Genomic DNA, 23,171 nt, shown 5'->3' with positions numbered 1-23,171 from the left:
GGAGCCCTGCACTTCCCGACTGGCAGTTGAAAGCCAGACAGCATACACAAAGCCTTTAAAATTACTCTAGGTACCTGGATCCCTCTGCTGGAGTCACACACAATAGTATGAGTTAAACCAGTCTCTTAGAGAATCAGTACTAGAAGGGGGCTGCTGTCCTGCTTTGCACTAAGGAACACTGACCCATCATGAAGGATCTAATCTATTACTTTAGACATGGTTCTGCCTGTAATTCCAAAGGACTAGGGCCACATGTAGCTGATATAATACCATCAAACAAAATAACATGACCTGCCTTACCCAGCTAGCAATAAAGGACGTGAAATCTAATAATATTTGAGCTTTAATTAAGTGTTCAAAAAAGACAAAGGCATAATATGACTAAAAAGGCAAAAGACATAACTGTGGGTTCTATATATGCAGTTCTTCCATCCCTTCAGTGGCAGCAGTGAAAAAAATCTCACACACAAGTGAGCCCTGCTGTACTGACCCTTGGGCAGGACATGTTCCTATTGGATAAACAAGAGCTGTGGCATAAATCATCAAAATTGCTTCTAAATCAGACTGCTGTGGGATCACTCAGCCATAATATCCCCCAGATGCTTCTCTTCCCGTTGCCAAGAGTCTCTTCATGCATACAAACAAAGCTAGAGAAATGAGTTCTTAAACCACCTTTCTCTCCAATGAATTGGAGAAGGGTTAGAAACAGCACAAGATTTTCACAGCAATTAACTGAGATTTCCCATTCCCCCATGATATATAGAAACTTGCATCAAGACAAGCACATATTTCTGTCTGCTTCTACCCCAAACATGGAAACTAAAGAATAGTGTTGTATACCACCTGTAAAAGATGGACACAATGTATATCAATAGAAACTCAAATAGGCCTGCATTAGCCCATGCATATGTACTTATGTCCAACAACAACTGCTTGCACAATAAATTGATAGCATTACTGTGATGGAATAGAATCATAGACTACCATGTTGGAAGGAACTGCAAGGATCACCTGATTCCAACTTTTCTGGGCAAAAGGACAGTCCAGACAAGATGGGCCAGCACTGTCTGTCTAGCTAAACCTTAAAAGTGTGTGATGTTGGGGAATCTACTGTCTCCCTGGGGAGAGTCTTCTAACTGATCTCATTGTGAAAAAAACTTTCCCTTGTGTGTACTTGGAATCTTTCCAGGAATAACTTGTTCCTGTAGCTGTTCATCTTTTCTATGTGACTCCTTGTAAAAAGGGAATCTCCATCCTCTTCTTAGCCACCCTCTAAATATCAAAATATGGTGATAGATGCTCACCTATGCCTTCTTTCTTCACATGGCAAGCTTTACTGTCCTTTGATCAACTTTGTGGCCCTTGTCCAGACGCTTTTCAGCCTGCCTACTTCTGTATACTTTTTGTATAGCCTGTTCCCAAGTCCATCATGTCAAGATTATAAGATTGTCTCAAAAAGGGTAGGGTAGGGGTAGGTAGTGAATCAACTTCAACAATGCTTGGGCTTTTTTCTCTGTTCTGCATAATAGAAAAATTCTAGCAAGACAAATGAATAGGAGCTTAAAATTATGCCATTTTTGTAGTAGTAAAAAAATTATTCTTTTTTTATGGAAGTTGGCTGATTTACTGAAAGTAAATTCTAATATTTTCATTCAATATCCAGTTTGTTTGATCTATTGAAAATTGAGGACTGACCTCCATGGTAGTTTTATTTCCCTGTTGGAAACGTTTAAATGTCAATAGAATCAGTATTAATAGGAGAAACACCACAATTAGTGGTGGTGATGATTGCCAGAGGAGCTGGGGAAAAGCACAAAATAAAATTTAATAAGTTATGTTATTTTACCACATTTTAGCGTGTTCCTGGAGCTGTACTTTTGTAAATCAGTTCCAGATGGAGGCAAGGAGTACTTCATTTACTGGGATAAATCTTCCTTAGTCTATGCTAGTATAACATTAATTGAATTAGCACTGTCCTAGGATTCATTTCCTTTTGGATTCAGTGATATGCCTTGATTTTCTGTGTAGCTTTTTTTAACCCTGTCCTTTAGTTACTGTTGTTTACATTTATTTACTTTTATTCCGTTTGATGTCTACATTGCACACTATCAAGAAGCTACCACCTACAAAAAATATGGGTCACAAAGACCACACTCTTTTAGAAGATAGGAAAAACCTCCCGGGATAGTGACATATGGTTCCAAGAGATCAATTCACTGTTGAAGCCTTCAGAAAAAAATATGAAAATATTCACAGTTTATGGCTTTATTTGTTAACAAGTAGCATAATAAAAGTAGATAATAACAAAAAAATTTAAGAGCTGAAATTGTAAGTGAACCAATTAATAGCACAATATTTAGGGTCAGCTCACAAGAGGACATAACATTTACATTTTAGTAAAGAATATCTTCCATCAGCTGGGAGGTAGTAGTATCAAGACTTTTCTTTTGCCTGTTGCCAAGGCAACATATTCTGGCATAACTAAGTGGAATGAATCAATGCTTGTTATGCATGCTTGGCCATGATTCACTGTTCAGCATGTCCTTCCATTACTTATGGAACATACTCTGTTTCTATCATTTCCCACTCTTCCCTCTTTCAATTTTCCTTTGGAGTAATGGAGAGGTCTGGACTGATGGAGAGGTCTGTTTAAGCCTTTCCTAGTTTTCAGATTGATTTTCAACCTGGTGCTCACAATTCAGGACAAGGTACAGAGCATGCCTATCCTTGGACAAGCTTCAAGATACCATGGCTAGCATTCTTTCCAGTGCTAACCTAATACCCCTAAAGCCAAAATCTCAAAGCATGTATCCAGAAAACAAGACTGGCAGGTTTTTTATCGCCTACTTTCTGACAACAATTATTATTATGGTTGTCATTATTGTTATTGCTGTTGTATTTCCTTAAAAAGTCAGAAAGGTACTATTAAATTGAATATAAAGTATTCAAATAGTTACAGAATCTTCAAAGCTACATTTTCAGAAGAATACAGTGAGGCACACAGGAGCTGGCAATATTTTACCATTGCTATATCAAGAGAAGGTAGTGCCAAGGAAGTGGTGGGTAAGACAGGATTAAATTCTGAGTCTCTACTGACTCCGAGTTTCTCTTCTCCCAAACTAACTCTCCCTAAATTAGGAAAGTATCCTCACTGCAGATGGACAGCTTTGCGAATTCATGCTGTGATTAAGATAGCATCACCTCCTGAAGCATTATGAGACTAATATTTCTATCATCCACTGTGTTTGAATCCCAGGATTTGTACAATTTTTGGGGGGAGCTGTGCAGAGCAGCGAAAGCTGGGCTTATCCAAATAAATTTGGTCTCAAGAGCAGCATTCAGCTCAGGGCAACAGCAGTGCACAGCAAATGGATGATGGTCTCTTACTGTTCTCTGCAAGCCCGAGCAGCAGTGTTCCAGGTGACCTTATGATTCACTACCAGGAAGTAGCAGCTGCTCTCATGATAAGTCCATCCAGAGGGACATCTCTTCATAGTTACCTCCTAAAATAGAAAAGGAAGAGGTAAAACAGACTTCTGTCTACGCACAGATAGTCTGTGCAGTAGTGTCCAGAATTAAACCACGGACTTTGGTGTCTATAAATAAAGCTACACCATTGCTTAAAAGATAAAAATCCTCTAAAGATTTTATATTAGTTTGGACACCATTTTCTGTCTCCTGTAGTCTGTACAGGGAAGGCAGTGCAACAAAATTCAGCATGACATCTTAAGTGGTGGGGGGAACGTATGTTTACAGAATACCTAAGTAAGTTTATTTTACTAAATTCCACGTATTCTCCCACAGACTTCATTCACTGACTGTGTTATGCTCCCATCATCACAAGCACCACAGCACTAGTGCTCATGTGGTTTATCCAGGAGCACCTGTGGATGACAGAGAGAAAAGGCAACCACAGCCTTTGAGTCAAGTCTTCATCATATTCCTGGGAAAATTTTGTTTCTGCTGAAAGCAAACCTGAATCTGGATAACATTTATGCCCTGTTCAAGTAAATAACAGATGCAGGTAGGTCCTCTTCTTTAGGGCATCACCAATCATAGACTCCATGCTCTGACATAGATACCTACAAATGGCTACATTTTTACCTTACTTTGGGAATTCCAGAATGTCCATGATATCCCATCACACTGAAATAACTTCTGTGTGCTCTCTTCATAATGCAAGAGACCCTTTAAATCTGGTGTACAAGCCTTTTGAAAAGAGTTATAGTCCTGGAAAGAGAAAATGTCATTTGAACATTTGAGGACAATAATTACACAAAACAAGTAAAATGAAACAGATTGATTAGATCTTATATTAAAATTGTATGCCATGAAAACTCTTCTAGGTGTTAAATCATTTTGGAAAACAACACAACTGAAAACAGATGGTGAAAATGCCCATGGAAAATGTCTCATACCTTATGTCTTGATCTTGGTTCAGCTGCAAGTTCTGCCTTATCAGCCAGTGGGATTTCTGTTTTCCTAGAGGAGATTACATTTATCTCTGGTTGTGCCTTCTTGTTGGTTTCAGCTGAGGAGGTGTCATCCTCTATTTTGAGCGAAACAATCCCGTGATACTTCATTTTACAGTATCACACAAGAACGGGAGAAGAAAAGAGAGGGTTACAAGCAGCTCTTAAATAAACTAAATTAAAATAATAAAAATTAATTATTATACAAATTATCATAAATCAAGGGAAATTACACCAATTAAAAAGAAAGATAGAAAAATAAAGTATTAGACATAACAAATTATTAGGAGTGATAAAGCCTGGAAAGAGCAGAATCAGAAAGAGATCATGGAAATATCCAACCAATATCCATAATACTCTTACTTTGAAAATCACATCTGTTTCATTTCTAAATACAGATGAAGGATGAACCTGAAAAATGTAAAACAGCATAATGAGATGGGTATATTCATGTATTATAGAAACAAGAAGAATTTATGTAACACTTACTACTAGGTTATACATCATGCAGAGCATGTCTTGGTTCATGCTTTCTCTTTTAGTATAGAAACATATAATTTCTGAAAGGAGCCATTAAAAAGCTCAAATTACAAGCGTAATGCTCAGTGTTCATAAAACCAGATTCCAGTAACTTTTAAGGTCACAATAGCAGAAAGTTACTAAATACCTAGCTAAATCAATAGCTTAAGCAGGAGAATCAGTGGACAAGGTTTAAATAACTATTCCCTATGTAAACTGACAGTATTTTCAGCTTTATATCTTCAGTACCAGATGCACAGCTTCTGTACATTTGCCTGGTTCCACCAACTTCTAACTTACCCATAATTTTTATAAGATTGGAAGTTTCATAATTGCTGAAATTGCTTCATGCCTGTTTCCTCCCCCAAGTCTTTATTTTATTCCTCTCTTGCTTACCGGGATCCTCAAAATGTTTGGTTTGGTTTTGGCTTTTTCCTTACAGTTTTTTTAAATAGTCCCCAGGTCTGACTCAAAGCAAACTCATGTAGTTTATAGTTATTGTATGGTCAGATAGAATTGCTACAAAAGTGACAGTTAAATGAAGATATCACATCACAAAAAATTCACAAATCAGTTCATCACTGAACTACGGAAGTGTCTTACTATTCTGCCATTTCCAGTTGCTCTCAGCCTGGTCTTTGACCGATTTGCCAAGCTGTGCTCCTGCCACAGATCCCCTCCATGCTCCCTCTTCCCTTTGGAAGGAAGCAGTGGGATCCCTTCCAAGGAAACATTGCCAGGCCTGGAAGGTGATGAGGAGCCCGAGGAAGCTGGAAAGAGCGTGCCTCTTCCCCAGAAGTCATGCTTGCTTTGGCCAGAAGAACGGGAATAGCTGCATTGACCTGAAAGTATAAAAAATGGCAGATGGTCAGCTCTAACTGCATGAGCAAATAACTGGTCATGTTGACATGGGCACATAAACAGCTTGTCCTTAAAAGCTGGATGATTCTTTCACTTGAAGTAGTTGATTTGCTGTTTGTTCAGTCACCCTTGTTTCTGGGGTTATCTATGACTATAACTGCAGCTACTATTTTTATAAGTAAGATTTTATATGTGATGCACCTGTCTACCCACAGGTCAGAATTTCAACCAAGCATCTGCTTTAATTTTTATACTGGGCTTTGAAGTGCTGAGTTTTTTGGCCATGAATATACAGATCTCTTTAACTACCACTGATGATACTTCCATCATCCCCCGAGAAACTTCTTCTTTGAAATCTAGGATACTGTTGTTTCAATGAAGTCACTGTGTCAGTTAAGTCCTGATTTACACTAGGAATATTTAGGAGAAAACAAATCAGAAATTTTAAAGGGGCTTTTTGTAACATGAAGCCTAATTCACTGCAATGTGGATATTTTAAATATTGTTTCACCAAACACCAGAAGAAGAAACACTCTTCAGTGGTCAGAGGCTGCAGCTTCTTTACTAGTTATTTCTAGTTTTCTACTGTTTTCCTATATTTCTGTTTCTAGAGTTGCCTTCTTTTTGATCTGATTTCAGACACTCCACATTTGATCACTGAAAAACATAATGATAATGCAGTCTTCAAAGACTAAACTATTTGCTGTGAAGTTGTGGACTGTGCTTTTTAAGCATTGGAAAATATATTGCTGAGAGATGGGTTAATTTGCTACATTTCTTTTTTGAGAGGAAAGTAAATCTCTTTTAAAGCATGTGTAACTAAATAGTAACTGGGAAAAACATCTAATGGATCTAAAACCAGTTTTTCCCACTTTAATAAATGTGAACTGAACTCATGTTGTTATGAAAAGTGGTTTCTTTCCTGGCACTTTTCTCATTTTGTGCTTGTTGTTTTTCTTATGCTGTATTTCCTAAGAGGATGCATATGATTGTGTGAGAGAATAAAGGGCCTGCAAGTGTCAAGCCTGTTTTCTCTAAAAATAAATTAGGCAGTTTGATCTAATGGTGAATGTTAGGAGCAACTCGTGGCTGAAAATAGGTAGCTACTCAGCCAAGATTGTCCCACCTTCTTAGTCACAAAGATCAAAAGAGATACCTCCTTTAGAGTCCAAAATTTTCACTACAGCTTTTGTCCGTGTGCCAAGAACAGCATTCACAGGGGAGTTCAGAACTACTTCAAAGACTTCATCATCTTCCTCTAATCCGTCATAGGTAATTGCTATATTCCACATCTTGGTTGACACTCCTAACAGAAATAAACATTTTAATTACTCTTTAAGTGCTATTTCAATCAATCAGGGTGTCAAACAAATAGATTAATTAACATGTCTGCAGCTGGAGTGGAGTAGATTGTGTATGCTATTGTGCTCCTACTGACTGACTGGATTCCTGCTGGTCTTCCAAATAACATTAAGTTTGAATTTGTTCCTGGGCAATGATGATTCAGTCGAAGTGCATACACTGTAACAAAAAGCTGCTGTAAATGTGCTAAATTGCACTGCAATACATAGATTTAGGACTTCCACTGCAATTTTCAAGAGAAAATGTATCATAGAGTTTGTATCTGAAAAGTTTAACTTTAAAGATGGAACTGTTATTTAAAATACCTGCAAATGGATCAAAAATCATGTTAGATTGAAGTGCAACCTTTTACCATTGTTTTTTCTTGTTTCCTTGTCTTTACTGGGTAGCTTCAGGATTGTATTTGAATGAAAAACAGGCTTGGACACCTTGAATAACCTAAGTTGTTCTCAGTTTTGTCTAAATTTAACCTGTGTCCTGGACCTTACCTATAATGACTGAAGTCTTTAAAGCATCCCACAGATCAGCTGAGGGTGAGTCCTATCCAGACTAGTTGTTAGGAGATTAGGAGACATAATTTCAGCACTTTTGATATTTTAACCAAAGTAAAAGACCATAGGCAATCTTACACTAAATAATAATAATTCCAATTCACTAAAGAAGCCTACAGCACTTCCATAAAATGAGCCCAAGTCTTAAATACTATTCAGCTTCTCTAGCTACAGATATGTAATAGATTGCACTCTCCAAAGCAAGAGGTTACTCTTCCAAAATCAGTGAATTAATTTTAGAGTTACTCAGTGCACTATTTCATACCTGGATCAAACTGAACAAGCTTGGAGGGAGTCACTGTGAAGTCCTTTCCCAACCTAGCAGACATTTCATTGACCTGAGAAGAAATCAAACAGTAGATACTATGCTGTGACCCATTTCACCAAAGCACTGCATTCTGCTGCATGCTGAAGGTTCTTTGCACATCTCAAATAGACAGGCCAACCCATACATATACTCAGGGTGGAAAAAATGATAAAGACCTGAAGAATAAACCTTCTTCTGTGCAACTGTCATTCTGTTCTTGCTCATGGCTTAAAAAAATGTATCATTTAAAAAAACAAAGCAAAAAACAACCCTATCTTATAATATTGCTCATTCACCTCTGAGATTGCTATTTGACAACACCAGGTTACACTGCTGTTCACCATGCCTGGGGACCCTGTCATACCTGGCTGCTGGAAAAGCACATCCTGTCGTCTCAAAGGGAGCAGCAGCAACTTGGCCACATTTTCCTATTTGGCCCTTTGTGATATCTTGAAAGAAGCTTTTTCACACAGAGCCTTCTGTCACTCCCAAATACCCATTAGGATAGATGTGAACCCTACACATGTAAATATAGTGATTCCAGGACCTCCCTGAATTTTCATAGGAGGCACCAGAGGACACCAGTTTCCACACAGTGTATGTGTTCCAGCTCCTGATGCTGGAATCAAGTTCACTGGTCTCTTTCTGCAAGTAACTGCTGCAGTAGAATCAACAGAGTCTGTGAAGGGTAGGACAAGATGGCCCCTGAGGGCATCATTAGCAAAATTCGCACTAATTTCTGTAGAAGAAAAATCAAAATTATGTTTCTTATTAGTGCTGTAATCATGAGAAGCTGGAGGGGTGGGGGGTGGGGGAAATGGTATTTCTCTAGCAAGGGGACCTGATAAAATTCTGAAATTTCCATTTTATGAAGAATGATAAAATTTGTGAAGGCAAGTTGCACAAAACCTGTTTTAAAAAATTACAGCCTGCAGCTTTCAGTCTAGTCGTTTTGACATAACACAGAGGCAGTCATTGAGGGTACAGGGAAGGTATATACCTACAGCCCTCAGCTGTGGGCAGTAGGAGGTGAATGGGGAAGGCTGCCATGGCAGTTGTGGTACCTATACTTCCTGGGCTCCTCCAGCCTGAGAAGGCAAAACAAAAGCCCCAAGGCCCCAGATTGCCCAAAACCTGGATTTTAAAGTGGCAGATCCTGGAAACCAAGCTTCTGAGCACAGCGCCAAAGGAAACTGCCTGCTCTGTTTTTTCCTCAAAACTGAAATACTGCTCCAAAACATTCCAGGTTTGGTTAATTAGCATTTCTACTTAAAACTCAAGAAATTTTGTCAGAAGTGTTTCAGCCATCTGTAGTAGCAAGGACAATGTCCCAGTAAGTATGGATTAAATCATATGGCCTCTTTGATGATTATTGAATTATATTTGCATCTGAGGAATAAAATAACAGGCTGCACTTATTATAATTAAGTTAGGTGGTTGGCTTTTGGCTTTACCTTCACAGTTATAAAGGCAGACTCCCCCAAGTATCCTGCCCTGGTGATTTTCAGAGACATCACTCCTGTGTTTTCACACACCTCATATTCAGTCTGTAACATTTCAATTTGAGACCACCGTAGCTCCAGCCTGTGGGAGAGAAAGGAATGTGAGTTTAGAGCAAAGCCACCTGGCCAGCCACCCCCAGCCCCTGCTGCTCAGGGGCTGTGTGAGGAGCCTTCTCTCCTGACTGCTGATTTAGCCAATACACATACTGAGTCTCCGTCTCCAAATCAACATATTTGTGTGATTTAACTGATTAGGAAGAGGCAGTAATAAATCTTCCAGACCAGCCCTGATGTACCCTAAGCCACATTTGAGCCTGTTTTACAGCCAGAGGGATTCTGCAGTAATTTTAAGAGCATTTTGTCCATAACAACAATAGGCCAAGACAAGATATCACTGTTTATCCTGGTTCCCTTTAGCCTTGCAGTTTTATTACACTCTCACTCCTCAGTCTTTTCTTAGCAATATCCTCCTTTCTACCCATCTGCCTTCATCTATCCTCTATCTCTCCTCCTGTAGCACACAGAGTATGCTCTAGGACTTTTCTGCCTCTGTGCAAGGGCCTTCTCTCCTTCCCTTACTTTAGTACTCTTCACACTTCACTCTTCATCCTTTTCTTTGTCTCATTCCAGGTGTCTTATACACTGAATTTTAGAATTTTTAATGGAGGGTGGGGCAGTATCTGAACCTCAGAAGACTGTGTGCTGCATGGGATCACCAGTAAAGATCTTTCCCTTTTTAAAGGTGTAATAAAGAATAGTGAGAGTCAGAGAAGGATGGATGAGCTGAGCTATTTACAATTTGAACTTTACTAAAACAAACTTCTAGGCCTTTCACAGCTGACTAGCTCTATCACTAGCGGAAGTTTCCTCCTGTTCTCCTCTATCCTCTCATGTTAATTTTGTGGGAAACCCATTTAGAAGCTGATTTTCTTTACTTTTGCTAAAGAAGATGGATGTGCCAGATGTAGTCCAGCAGTGTTCAAATAAAAGCTGGGACATGAACAATAAATTGTGTATTTTGAACCAGTGATCATGAGATGATAAATACTTTAAATTGAAAAAATACCTCACAAGCTTTTCAATCCAATATTAAAATGCTATTTTTTCACTAAAATTCTCCTTTGGTCTAGCAGATAACTTTCATAGCAGATAACTTCAGTGAAACACCTATTTTCTGCAAGACTAGAGTTTTTTCTTTGCTCTTCTCCTAAAACTGTGCTAAGTATTGCCATTCATTTACAAGGAGTTGCATTTTCCCATGTGATGCCACTTCTCATCCCATGTGATGAGAAGTGGCATCATATAATGGTGATTTTTCATCTTTTGCTCTTCTCCTAAAACTGTGCTAAGTATTGCCATTCATTTACAAGGAGTTGCATTTTCCCATGAGAAGTGGCATCACATAATGGTGATTTTTCATCTGCAAGCCAGCACCAAGCAGCTGGGCTGTCCATGCTCAGATGTGTTTGTGTATGGGGACATCTTTTGGCACAGCACATAACTGCCTAAATGCTGCCTCCAGCTCAGCTCAGTCCCTGTTCTCTCTCCAGTGTGCAGAGAAGTGCTCTGCCCTTGGGTACAGCTCTCTGCTTCTCTTTCTTCACCATGAGTCCTGGTTTGTGAGTAGCCAGTTTAGCCCAGAAACAGCATATTATCTTTTCTGGGGTTTTTTTGGTGGGATTTTGGGGTTTTTCTGTTTGTCTGTTTTTTGGTTTTTGGGGTGGTTTTTTTTTTTTTTGTTTGATTTGGTTGTGGTTTTTTTCCCCTCTGATTAAATAAGTTGGTTGAACACTCAGCCCTATTTTCAGGAATAAAAAGAACCTTTGCATCTGCTAAAGAGCTACTCACACTTCTGGCTTTTATCATCAAAGCCCAGTTTGCATGATATTCTAATTTTTCTACATGAAGCTTATGGTATGTCACAAGGAGATATAGGATAGTATGCCTCACACATGCAGTGGATGACAAAGAAGGTGCTGTGTGCTCTCCACCTTCTTTCAGTACTCTTTTAACTAATAACTTTGTCATTTGAGAGCATCTCTTACACTGTAATCTCAAGCTTGTGAAAAATGCACTGCCATCAGCTAAGGGCAAGAGACCTGCAGCTGCAAGACCATGTTCATGAAGCAGTAGTCCCACCCTTCAGCACACAGCATCTCAGATCTCCAAATGCCCAACCCCACAAAATGCACTATGTTTTCCAGTGAAGCCCTGAAGGCCCTTGACAGCTGTGACACAGTCTAACCTGGAGCTCAACCCTTGTTGAGCTTCAAGAAGGCTTCAAGAAGGATTCACCTTCTTGAGGGGAAAAAACCTTCTCTACTCCAACAACAGCAATGGCAGGCTGAGTTGTAGCTGGGCCCATGTCTGCATGGCTTCAAGCCCACAAGTGTCCATTTGCCCTGAGGGGAGACAAGCACAGTGCAGCACAGCCCATGTCACCAAGGAGCGGCGCTACCTTTGGGGTGCCGCAGAGTTTCCACTGGCATCTGTCACTCGAAACTCCAAGCTGTCTGAATTTACTTCTCGCGATTTGTTGATGACATAAAGTATGATTTTGCTGTTTAAATCCTTTTGGCTAAATCTTTCCTGAATGAATCCACCTAGGAAAGACAAGTTACATGCAGGTGAACCAAAAGCCTGCTAATAAGAACCATGTAGGTCATATAAACTCTTTTCAACTTTTCTTTTTGTTGAGAATCTGAACTTGGAGAAATGCAAGTTTATAGCTAAGCAGCAACATGTCTTCATTATAAACCCCTGCCAATTTCTTTATGTGTAACCTGTTTATCAAGAGGCCAAGTTCAATATTAATCTTTTATTTCTTGATAGAAATAAAAAAGTTTCTCAACAACAGCTATTAAAAATTATTTCAAACTCTTTGAGGATTCATAACAGACTTAAGACTCAGGTTTCATTGCAAAAGTTTTGTTATTACAATCAAACTTTGCTCAAAGGTTGCTAAGAAATTTTGATTCTGTCTATCAGGCAAACATTAACAGGATAGGGTTAGAAATCTGGTCTGGTATGGCCCACAATAGAGATTATAAAAGAAATCACCTGTTGTTATATTTTCCAGGTAGCCATAATGAGGACCTCTCAAAATCTTAAAAATTATTTTGTCATCTTCTGTATTGGGGTCATAAGCCCTCAGGGACCTGGCAGTAATATAGATCCCATAATTGCCATTCTTCAGCAGTTCCACATCAGAAAAACAATGGAGATGAATAATTTTTGGTGCCATTTTGTCCAAATGATCCACCTAAATCAAAGTTAGATATTCATTTTATAACATCAGAATATTCTCTGTCCTGCTTTTGTTGAAAGAGCAGTAGCCAGATCAGGGTGGCAATAGCCACTCTGGCTCATAGTCAGCTGCAGACCCCTGAGTTCTAGTTAAGTTGCACTTCACATGAAGTTTCCAGGCCCAGATTACCCATCACTTGCCACATGTAGCAGGGACATGTACACTCTGGGGAGTGTAACACAAATGTTTTATCTCTGCCCTGATGTCCCTCATTCCCCATAGTCCTCATTTTTTATGTAATTTTCTTCACAGCAAAAGATAACTGCAGCAAAGGTTTGTCACCTCTTTTTTATAATAACAATGCCATCTTTCACAAATTTTGGTGAACCTTCTAGCAGTCCACAACAGTCGTTGCTGTTCCCATATCTCCCCCTCTGGTGAAGTAGTATTACTCAATCGTTGTGTAACTTGATACTTTGCCATCAGGAAATATTAACCGCCTCTTCATTAGTATCAGGGTTTTCAAACAGAGAATTTTGACATGCAGTGCGACCAGACATACTTTGTGTACTGAACCATGCCAGATAGATACCAAAAATCATAGCAAACAAATCCGAGGCTATGGCAATGTATGAAGGACTTGAAAACAGGGGAAATGGGAAATGAACAAAAAGATTCTAGCAAAGATAGAAGAATCAGAGCAGGCATCTTACACAGACTCTCAGAGAGGACAGGATGTCTAGGTGGAGAAGCAAAGTGGCTGTAATTCAAGATTCCTGTGACATGAAGATCAGCAGTCATACTCACACCCCCATATGTGAAAATCACAGGGTCAGGCACCAAGTAGGAAAGCAGAGCAGGAGAAAAGTTCTATCCTTCCCGTAGTTGGGGTTCCTATGTAAAATTTTTTGCATGCGATTATTAAGTATATAAGTATTTACTTGCTTATCTTTATGCATTTTAGTAAGTAGTTAGTTCCCCAGGTTAATTATTCATGGAACACAGAAAGCAAACTTACTAGCTACACAGTTAGATCAGAGACTGCAGCAAGTACCACCTGGCATCAAAACTGCTATATTTTTTTACCTTATCATACTATTTATCTCTCTTAAGTAGGTCTGTAGTCACACTTGCCTGAATGGTGAATGTCACTGGCTCACTCTGCACACTCCCATTCACGATGAAGCCTTGGTTAGTCCTATCTGAGGCAACAAATGTAAATCTGTCAGTTTGGGAATTCCCACCTTGGTGCTTGTATGCAACATCCCTGTTGTCCACATCTTGCTGTGTGAAATTGTACTGCAGTAGCACAGCCCCATTGTAATAGAGATGACCATATTGGGGGAGTTGAGCCAAAAGGAAGGTAAGGTTTTCTTTCGCAGTATCTGGGTCTGAAAGCTGCAGTACATCAGGAGTAAGAAGTGCCATAGCTCCTTCAGTTAATCTTAACCCCATGTTCCTAGATAGAGTGGGCAAAGCCTGGTCAGCTGCCTCCAAGGCAATCTTGAATATCCCATGCTTAGTCCTCAGTCCATTGCTGATGATGAATCTGGCAAAGAGAGGCAAGGCAGTCTTCAGCATCTGTTCTTGATTCACCATGTACTGAAATGAAATGATAATGCAGACCTTTACTACAGGACTTGCCTGTGTTGATACTGCAAAAGTAGAAGAGCTGGGTGGAGCACAAACCCAGACACTGAGTGGAGTGGGTGTCAAATTTAAACTTGAAAACATGAAAGCAGACAGCCAGGTATGTGACAGGAGTTACAATGCACTGGCAGGGATTGAGCTGATGCTAGAGGCCTTAAAGATCAACAGTCATAACGGAGCTGATCTCAGCTTCTAGCTGAGACACAGATGGAACAGATCTAAAAGGAAAGGCTGCCTGGGGGCCTTATTGTGGCTTCTGGTGTACATATTTTACACATCCTTAAAATTTATCTTCATTTGGTTACCTGGCAGTAGCACCTACAGCTTACAGAAAGAGGTATATGAATTGCATGACCTGCCTGGTTGGTTTAGTTTGGATTTCTTTCTGTTCACTGCTAAAATCTTTTCTACCCAATGCCCCCAAAACTACCTGAAAAACCAAACTGAAGAAAGATTCAGCCTTATCTCACTTCATGGGTTTCTTTAGGCACTAACTGTAGCTTTAAATTTTCATCTATTCAGCGGAATATGATTTATGTTTCTTTACAAAAGTAAGTAAAGTTTCACTGAAATGTTATGCTATTGGGCAGAACTGTACAAATTGATAGGATAATATTAATAACATAGATATCCATAGCATAAATTCAATATGGTAGATAAATGGTCATATCTGGACAGTTCTTCTTCCATGTTGGGAATTTCTATCAATAGCTGCATAGTTTCTTGTAGTTCTCTCTCAAGTAGTGATGTTTCTTTAGATACACTAAAGATTTTATTATTCACTACCGATAGTTTTCCTTTCAAAACTAAGAGAAATGTACCCAAGGCTGTAGAGGAAAATCTGTTGGAAGCTCTGCTGGATTTTTGACTGAGGTAGAGTTAGTTTTCTTCATAATGACTTGTATGGAGCTGTGGCTTTGATTTGTGCTAAACATAGCTAAATAGTGTTGATAATATAACGATGATTTGGTTACTGTTGAGCAGTGCTTATACAGCATCAGTGCTTTTTCTGCCCCTCACTCTGCAGTGTGAGAGGCTGGGTGATTAGGCTGTGATTAGGCTGGTTGTGCATAAGGAGTTGGGAGGGGGCACAGCCAGGACAGCTGACCCCAGCTGACCCAAAGGATATCCCAGACCATCTGGTGGCATGCTCAGTGTATAGAGCTGCAAGAAGAAGAAGGAGGGAGGAGGAGACGTTTGGAGTGGTGACATTTGTCTTCCCAAGTCACTGCTGTGCATGGTGGAACTCTGCTTTCCTGGGGATAGCTGAACACCTGCCTGCCCACAGGAAACAGTGAATGAATTCTCTGTTTTGCTTTGCTTGTGTGCACAGCTTTCAATTTACCTATTAAACTGTCTGTATCTCAACCCATGAGTTTTTTCACTTTCACCTTTTCAGTTCTCTCCCCAGTCTTACCAGGTGGGGAGGGAGCAAGCAGCTGCCTGGTGCTTAGTTGCCAGCTGCAGTTAAACCATGACAGAAGCCTACCAGCTGGGTATGGGCTTTTGCCATACAAGTGACAGCATGGTCTGCAGAAATGTATTATTAAATTTAGGTGTGGAGAAAAAATAAGGAGAAAACCTTTCTTTTAGCCTTTAAAATTCATCTTTGATTTCATGGGCAAGATCATTATTTATGTATTTTCTTCTGAAAATAATTACATGGAACATTTTCATGCCTGTAACAAAAACTTTTGAGGGTATATGAAAATAAAAATTGCTCTTAAAATGTTTCATGATCCTTCATGTCCCATCAACTTATAGCATGTATGAGTTAACAGTCTTTCTACATAAATTTCAGTGATTATGCCACACAGTACATGCAGAAACGTTTTGTAAGGTAGTTTTCACACAGGTTTGTTCTGCTTGAGTCAGAGCAGAGCCTAGTGTGCAAAGAAATTTGTCTCTACTAGAGTAGGACAGTTGTTTCAGACAGTATGAGGGCCAGCCTAGCTGGCTGCTTTCCATGTAACACTCTTCTACCATACTTAAGTGAAATGGGGAGTGGCTGACATTTACTGGGTTATCTGTTCCCCTTGGTCTCTTGACTGGAGACCTTGAAGATGAACTTTTAAAATTACAGGGTCAACACCTAGTGTATTGCTGCATGACTTGAATGTGAGTGACTTTCAGTAGGTCATGGAGCATCTCACTGTGTCACACAGACTGTCCATCTAACACTCCTCATTGCCTTCACCAACACTGGATGATTAGAGCTTGATCACTTGTAGACTGGCACTGTGCCATGAAACAGATGGGAATGAGCACAGGCAGACCAGGGACTATGTAGCAGTTTGAAATATGTTTACTGAGGATGGTATTCCCAGCTGGGAACCTAGAGACATCTGCCTACACTGACCTAATGCTATTGTGCCAATGGTAAAAGGGTTGTGCTATTTGTAAACTATCTGAAATCAAATACAGAACTAGAATAATGATGATAAATACTGTGTTAGGAGGAAAAAAGGTAAAGCACCTCCATTTAAGACCTTGACTTTCTCTCAAAACACCTGGAGTATTGCATGAGAAGTGAATTTTCTGTCATTCTTTCAATGGTGTCAAAATATTTGGATGATGTCTTGAACAATATTTAGTGAAAGACTTAGATAATTCAGTTCATTAATTTGAATATTCATCCAGCCTTCTCCAGAATGCCAGGTAGGAACCAAGCTCCTGCATGGATACGTCAGACTGAAATTTACCATGAATTTCATTCACTGCTCAGTTTCACAGGTGATGAAACTGACTGTGTCAAAGATGTCCTTCTGCACTTTGGGTGATTTTGATTTTTGTTTATTTCTAGTTTATGTCTGCTTTGTAATTTCCTCAGGAATGGAGAGCAGCCAGTATTCTCACTCTGATAAAATTTAGGATACAATTCCCAGGCAAAGTTTGGAGGACATGTTGCATGGTTTGATTTCACAACTACCAACATTTCATGCTTTCTGCCATTTGATGGCAATGGAGTTGGCTACAGGACCTACCATCTGTCATGGCATTTAAAAGATAAAAATGGAATCATAAATAGTGCCAACTCATTACAAAATCGAGCCAGCATGTCAAAATGGAGGACATTAGCATGTTCTTTTAGCATTCTGCTGCCAGCATCTGATGTCAGGTTGCTAATCACTTGAAGTCATCTGTCCAAACAAGCACTGCCAAATCTTTCTTCCAGGCCAACAGCACCAAACAATACAGGTAAATTTATGTCTGAAGGAAGTACTTTGGTGTGAAATAAAAATCTGGTCAGTTAATTCCTTCTCCTCCCAAAATTACCCATATAATTAATTCCTTGTTGAAATAATAATACTGTTCTTCTAGAATATTTATCTGTCTACACAAAACCAAATTATTTTCCAAATTATAACATCAAGGAATTTAATTATTGGGATTAAAATAGTTATCAAATATCAGTATTTATTAAACCATCATAACCTCACTTTAATAAAACTGACTTTCTTGTTTGGTTCTTAGCCATTGACCTAAACAGAAAACATTGGGTTTATCCACATTTGCAATTTGCCTAGAATTGTTTGATCTACTTTTGATAGTGTGATATGGGAGTCATACTGACACAAGCCACTATATTACACTGCCCAAACTAGGGCTTGCACAACTGCAACATTACTTAAATAATCTAATTGTAGTTTTGGTGAACGTGTTACACAATTAAAAAACATAAAACTAGGGAATATTTGCTCACTTTTTCTGTAGTGAGTATAAATGAATCAGACAAATCTCCTAACTAGAATTTCCACCACACTGAATGCAGTGGAAGGGATGGTTAAAAATATTTCATCTGAGGAAAGCTTCAGAACTACTTTTGAGTTAACTCTCAACAATGCTAACTGATCCAGTATTATAGGGAAATTTATTTAATGTCTCCTTGCCCCACTTGCTTGACTTGCCTGCAAAAAGGAAAGTTCACAAACTGGATGATGCAACATGTTCTTGAACTTCATCATGCCTCACAGAAAAAGCCATTCAGATTAGAAGTCTATTCTAGGAGAGTGTAAAAAGGGGTCTTTTCTGAATTGAAGCTCTTAGGAGCCAACGCTTTAATTTTTTTAGTCATAATGAAAAATAATAAGCTCTTAATTTTGAATTTTACAGTAGGTCTATCTTCTGTCAAAAGCTGTTTTCAGAGAAAATTACCAATATTAGCAAAGAGTAAGCATTCTTCTTTTAGAAACATTTCTTTATTTTTGATCTTTTTCTTTTCCCTGATTTTGACCTAGTACTGCAGGACAGCAGATGTACTGTCCCTAGTACATCTGCTCTTTATCTGATGATAATTTGTTGCATCATTCTACTTTATAACCAAGGAAGGTTCATTTAAGTACAAAATGAATGCACTTAGTATAAACTGTTCTAAGTGGAAAATTTCATAAACAGGTGAAAACAATTATCATTAGTCAGCTGAACTGGGCCTGTAGGCAAACCTATGGATTTACCCCAAAATATCAAGTGTCTACATGAATTTCCGAGTGTGTCAAAATACCGTGTCAATGTTAGTGTCTAAATAGATCAAGTGGGCTGGTTTTCATTATATTCCAGAATACTTAGGGATTTGAATAATCAGATTAATATGATAAATTATAACAGATAAGAAAGCTGTTATTTAATACCTGAATGGACCAGCTTTACCACATCCAGTTGTAGCAAGAAACCAAAGGAAAATTCCACCAAGTATGTTCTCAGTCCTTCTCTCTCACTTAAATCTTAACAGCTGTGTATGTCTGGGTTCTATAATAATGTTGAAGCTTGTATTGAGTAAATCTGTCTCTGATTATGTTTTCAGACTCAATGAGAAAATGCATTTATTACCAAAGCATTCCCAACTATATTTATTGCAGTAGAAATAGATGCACTATATAACCATTGGGAATTCACACAGAGCCTCCAGCTCTTTTAACAAATTCTTTTGGGATTTTTGGGTGGGTTTTTTGCTTGTTTGTTTTTTTTTTTGTTGTTGTTGTTGTTTTGTTTTTGTTTTTGTTTTTTGGGTTTTTTTGTTTGGTTTTTTTTTTTTTTTTTTTTTTTTTTTTTTTTTTTTTTTGGGGTTTTGGTGGGGGGGTTTTTTAAATACCTCGAAAATTCAAGAGGAAGAGCTTAGGGGATGGGGTACTATGCCTTACCTGAATGTATCTTCATGAACAACTGCCTTGGTTTTGTGAACGTAGCAGACAATCTGTCGTGCTACATCCATTTGACTGAAGCTTGTAATGGAGATGCCAGGATAGCTGACATACTCTATTTGTCCATACTGGGGTGGGGAGGTTATCACATAAAGGAGCTCCTCTGGCTTGTCAGAACCATCCAATGCAAGGAGGACATCAGTTGTAATGTAGCTGCGATCTCCTTTTGGCACTCTAAGAAGGTTTGTAAAAACAGCAATGTCTCCTGCAGAACAGACAAAACACTAAAATAGTCATATTGAATTGGATGATTTCTGCTGCATTGCACAGGAAAACCATCAGTGGTAGAAAAACTATAAGGCTTTAAGATTATAGAGAAATTCAGCATGGAAGGGACTTTAGGATATCTTTATTCTGACCTTCTGCTCAAAGCAGGGTCAGCCATAGCCACATTGCTTGGGGCTTTATCCTGTTGGAACCTGAAAACTATTACCCTTTTGGGGCCAAGAATGAAGAGACCACAGCCTCTTTTGACATGTCCTCCAATGTTAGCAGTGTGAGGTAATCTTTTATGTTTAGAGAGGTAATAAAAAAAGAGAGACCTAAGACTGTAGAATAGCCTGGAAGAGCTGTCTCTGAACAGTCTTTCACCTACCTTTTTATATTCTTGTAATTTTTCTGTGCTGATTTACTCAGACATAAAGCTACTTTCAGAAAGATATGTTTAGCTCTATTTGCAGAGCAGCTGGGAGTCCTAGGAGGCAAGGTGAAACACATTGCATTCAGCAGAGCCTTTTCACATGTCAGGACCTGGCCAAGAGTGCAATACAAGCAGCTAAATTTACAGGATATTCAGGGACACTTGTCAGGGCCTACATAGAGCTAAGGAAAGGATCAGGACACGTACTCAGATATCTTGGTTTCAGAAACAGGCACTGTAAGACATCAGGTTTAGTAGATCTTTACCCTTTTCCAAGTCCTTGATATTTATGTAGAAGTCCACAGCTGGGGATCTGTTGTACCCATCCCAGAGGTAAAATGTGAAGCTGTCTTTTTTCCTGGACCCCACACTTCCTGTGTGGACATATCTCACAAGGTTCATATCCAGCTCTTCCTGAGTACACTTCATTCCAGTTAGGAGAGTAACCCACTCTTGTCCTTCCTAGAAAGCACAAGCATCCTTCATGAGCTGATAATCACCCCACACGTCCTTCTCAGTTAATTGTGGCTTTTCATAGTTATATAGACTGTTAGTGGCAGCTACCAGGCTTTCTTTCTGTAGGCTCTTTCCTCATAGTATGTTTTGAAGGGCAGCAAATAATTGGAGTTATTTTCCAGCGGATATAAGGCTGGAGAAGATACAATGATCATTAATAAACTAGAGTAATATGGAGTTTAGCCATTTTTACTCTAGGGAATCATTTTCTGCACACTTCTCAGTCAGACACCAAGATGAAAATTAAATAGTTCCTGACCCAGCTTATGTTTTCTATTTCTTAGTTTCACAAATCTGCTCTTGGTTCTATCTGAAATCATAGCTAAAACAGTATCAGAAAAAGCTTCAGGGAAGCATGGAAATTTTAAGCCCCAGAGGTCCTCTGCTGCAAAAAGAAAAACCCAAAAAAACCAACCAAACAAACAAACAAAAAAAACCCAACAAAAACCCAAACAACAAAAAAACCCCCCAAAAAAACAAAAACAAAAAAAAAAAAAAGAAAACCAAACCAAACCAAAACAAAAAAACCTCTGACTTACACAAAATTTCTTTCCTTTCTGAAGATAGCCTAGTACCCTAAATTGAACTGATCCATGGAGCTGACATTTGCTGGCAGTAAGAGCATCACTAGATTTAGATCAAGGTTATCGAGGACAGAGAGCTAAGATATATATTTTTATATATATATATGTGTGTGTTCAAACTGACAAAACTCCCATCAGCAGCTGTCTCTTCCTTCAGACTTAATTCACAAGTCTCATGTGATCCATGGATTGATGCGGAGATCCAGTATCAAAATGCTTTCCAAGTTCACAAGTTTTGGAAACAGAATTTTATTTCTATCACAGGTGCATGTTATTTAAAAGAGGCTTTTTTTCCCTATCTTTCTTCCTTTGCCTTATTTTAGGTCAACAGATTATCATCCTGCCTTCCATTTCTAATCTTTATTTTTGTGATTTTGTGACACATCCTTTCTATCATCTTCCTTTTCCCTTCTTTCCCCCTATGCTTTTCTTATGGTTGATGAGGTATTACTCACTCTTTAACATGCAACACCTTCCATGCTTTCTGAACCCTTTAGTAAATGAAGTAAAAGTGGGGTTTTTTTAACCAAGGACTTTCCCCTTCCCCCCAGCTTTATTTTCCCCCTTTGTGGGATTATTATCCCAGATTATCTCTCAATTTTCACCTCAGAGATCTGCCATGTTTTTTACCTTCCATCTTCTCCTGTTCAGGATCTGGGTTTTAGTGCCAAAGCCTCTGGGACAGCATCATTGTTGTTGCTCCTTTAACAATTAAACTGGCCAAGCTGACTACTTCAAAATATGACAGGCATTTGGGAGAAAAGGAAAATTAACTTCATTTTGCCCTACAAAGAGAGAGTTCTTTGCATGCCTGTTTTTTGTTGAAATACAATGACTAACCTTGAGCTGAAGCTGACCATTTTCTGGAAGTCTTTCAAACAAGTAGTAAATTCTCTCCCTGGGGGTATCTTTATCTTCTGCTGACAGAACAGCACTAGAAATTACATGAGTTTCACCTATGTTCACCTCTATATGGTTCTTCCTGAAAAAATTAAAAGTCATGTATTGATGCAATAAGGGAACCTTTTCAATATGTAATTTCTCTGCCAGAAATATGGATTAAGCAAATGCTGACAGAAACTACAATTTCAGAGAGAATAGAAGAAGGGTGCCTATTTCAGAGTAAAAAAAGCAAGCAGTGCAGACAAGTTTCTCCTTACATTGGTAAGAAACAACAAAGATACCTAAAACAAACTGATTTAACACATCTCTCTTATTCCTCTGTACCCTATTCTGCTTACCTTCCTACAATCTATAGGAAAAAGACAATGTAAACCAGCAGATTGCATTATTACTGCTAATACAGAGCACAGCAGTACTGCCTCTAAAGAACTGATTGTTTATTTAGGAAATGACTGTCTTTCAAGCAACTAGTCTTCAAGGCTCACCTTTATCTGTAGGAGACACAACCATATCTAACTGGCTTCTTCTCTATGTTCCTTCTAGCACCCACATCTCATTTTGGGAAGAAGCTCTCAAGAGAAATGCATGAAGGCTTTACATTCCCCAAGGGCACTCTCTGCCACAGGATGCAGTCCAAGGGGTGACAGATTGAGGTTTTGGCAATCACTCTGAAAAACAGGCACTGTTTGCCAGCCAAAAACATCCCATCACAGGTTCTTCAGTCTGTTGACCATAACTAATGGAGATGAGAGCCAAAAATCCCTGGGGTGGAAAGTGCCCCAAGATCAAAAGGTTAAGAAAAGCTTTCAAGTACTGCCCAATATTCAGCTGTAAAACTGCACTAACATAAGGAGCTCTG

General features: G+C 38.9%; 1 protein-coding gene across 1 annotated transcript in view; it reads right to left on the bottom strand.

The window, feature by feature from the left end:
- FREM1 (FRAS1 related extracellular matrix 1) overlaps positions 1 to 23,171 on the bottom strand; it is a 58,013-nt gene that overhangs the window by 6,649 nt on the left and 28,193 nt on the right. The window contains exons 21-34 of the mRNA XM_039729992.1: positions 22,250 to 22,391; positions 20,576 to 20,771; positions 19,610 to 19,874; positions 13,956 to 14,370; positions 12,635 to 12,836; positions 12,033 to 12,177; positions 9,527 to 9,656; positions 8,031 to 8,103; positions 7,009 to 7,158; positions 5,595 to 5,833; positions 4,836 to 4,883; positions 4,419 to 4,577; positions 4,105 to 4,230; positions 3,388 to 3,503 (exon numbers count right to left, since the gene is read on the bottom strand). Coding sequence (XP_039585926.1) covers positions 3,388 to 3,503; positions 4,105 to 4,230; positions 4,419 to 4,577; positions 4,836 to 4,883; positions 5,595 to 5,833; positions 7,009 to 7,158; positions 8,031 to 8,103; positions 9,527 to 9,656; positions 12,033 to 12,177; positions 12,635 to 12,836; positions 13,956 to 14,370; positions 19,610 to 19,874; positions 20,576 to 20,771; positions 22,250 to 22,391 — 2,406 coding nt within the window. The remainder of the gene's footprint in view (positions 1 to 3,387; positions 3,504 to 4,104; positions 4,231 to 4,418; positions 4,578 to 4,835; positions 4,884 to 5,594; positions 5,834 to 7,008; positions 7,159 to 8,030; positions 8,104 to 9,526; positions 9,657 to 12,032; positions 12,178 to 12,634; positions 12,837 to 13,955; positions 14,371 to 19,609; positions 19,875 to 20,575; positions 20,772 to 22,249; positions 22,392 to 23,171) is intronic.

The sequence above is a fragment of the Passer montanus genome, unplaced genomic scaffold, assembly GCF_014805655.1.
Source record: "Passer montanus isolate IOZ18808 unplaced genomic scaffold, ASM1480565v1 scaffold7, whole genome shotgun sequence".
NCBI classification, from domain to species: Eukaryota; Metazoa; Chordata; class Aves; order Passeriformes; family Passeridae; genus Passer; species Passer montanus.
The sequence above is the reverse complement of the archived record's forward strand: the minus strand, read 5'-3'. Positions and strand labels throughout refer to the sequence as shown.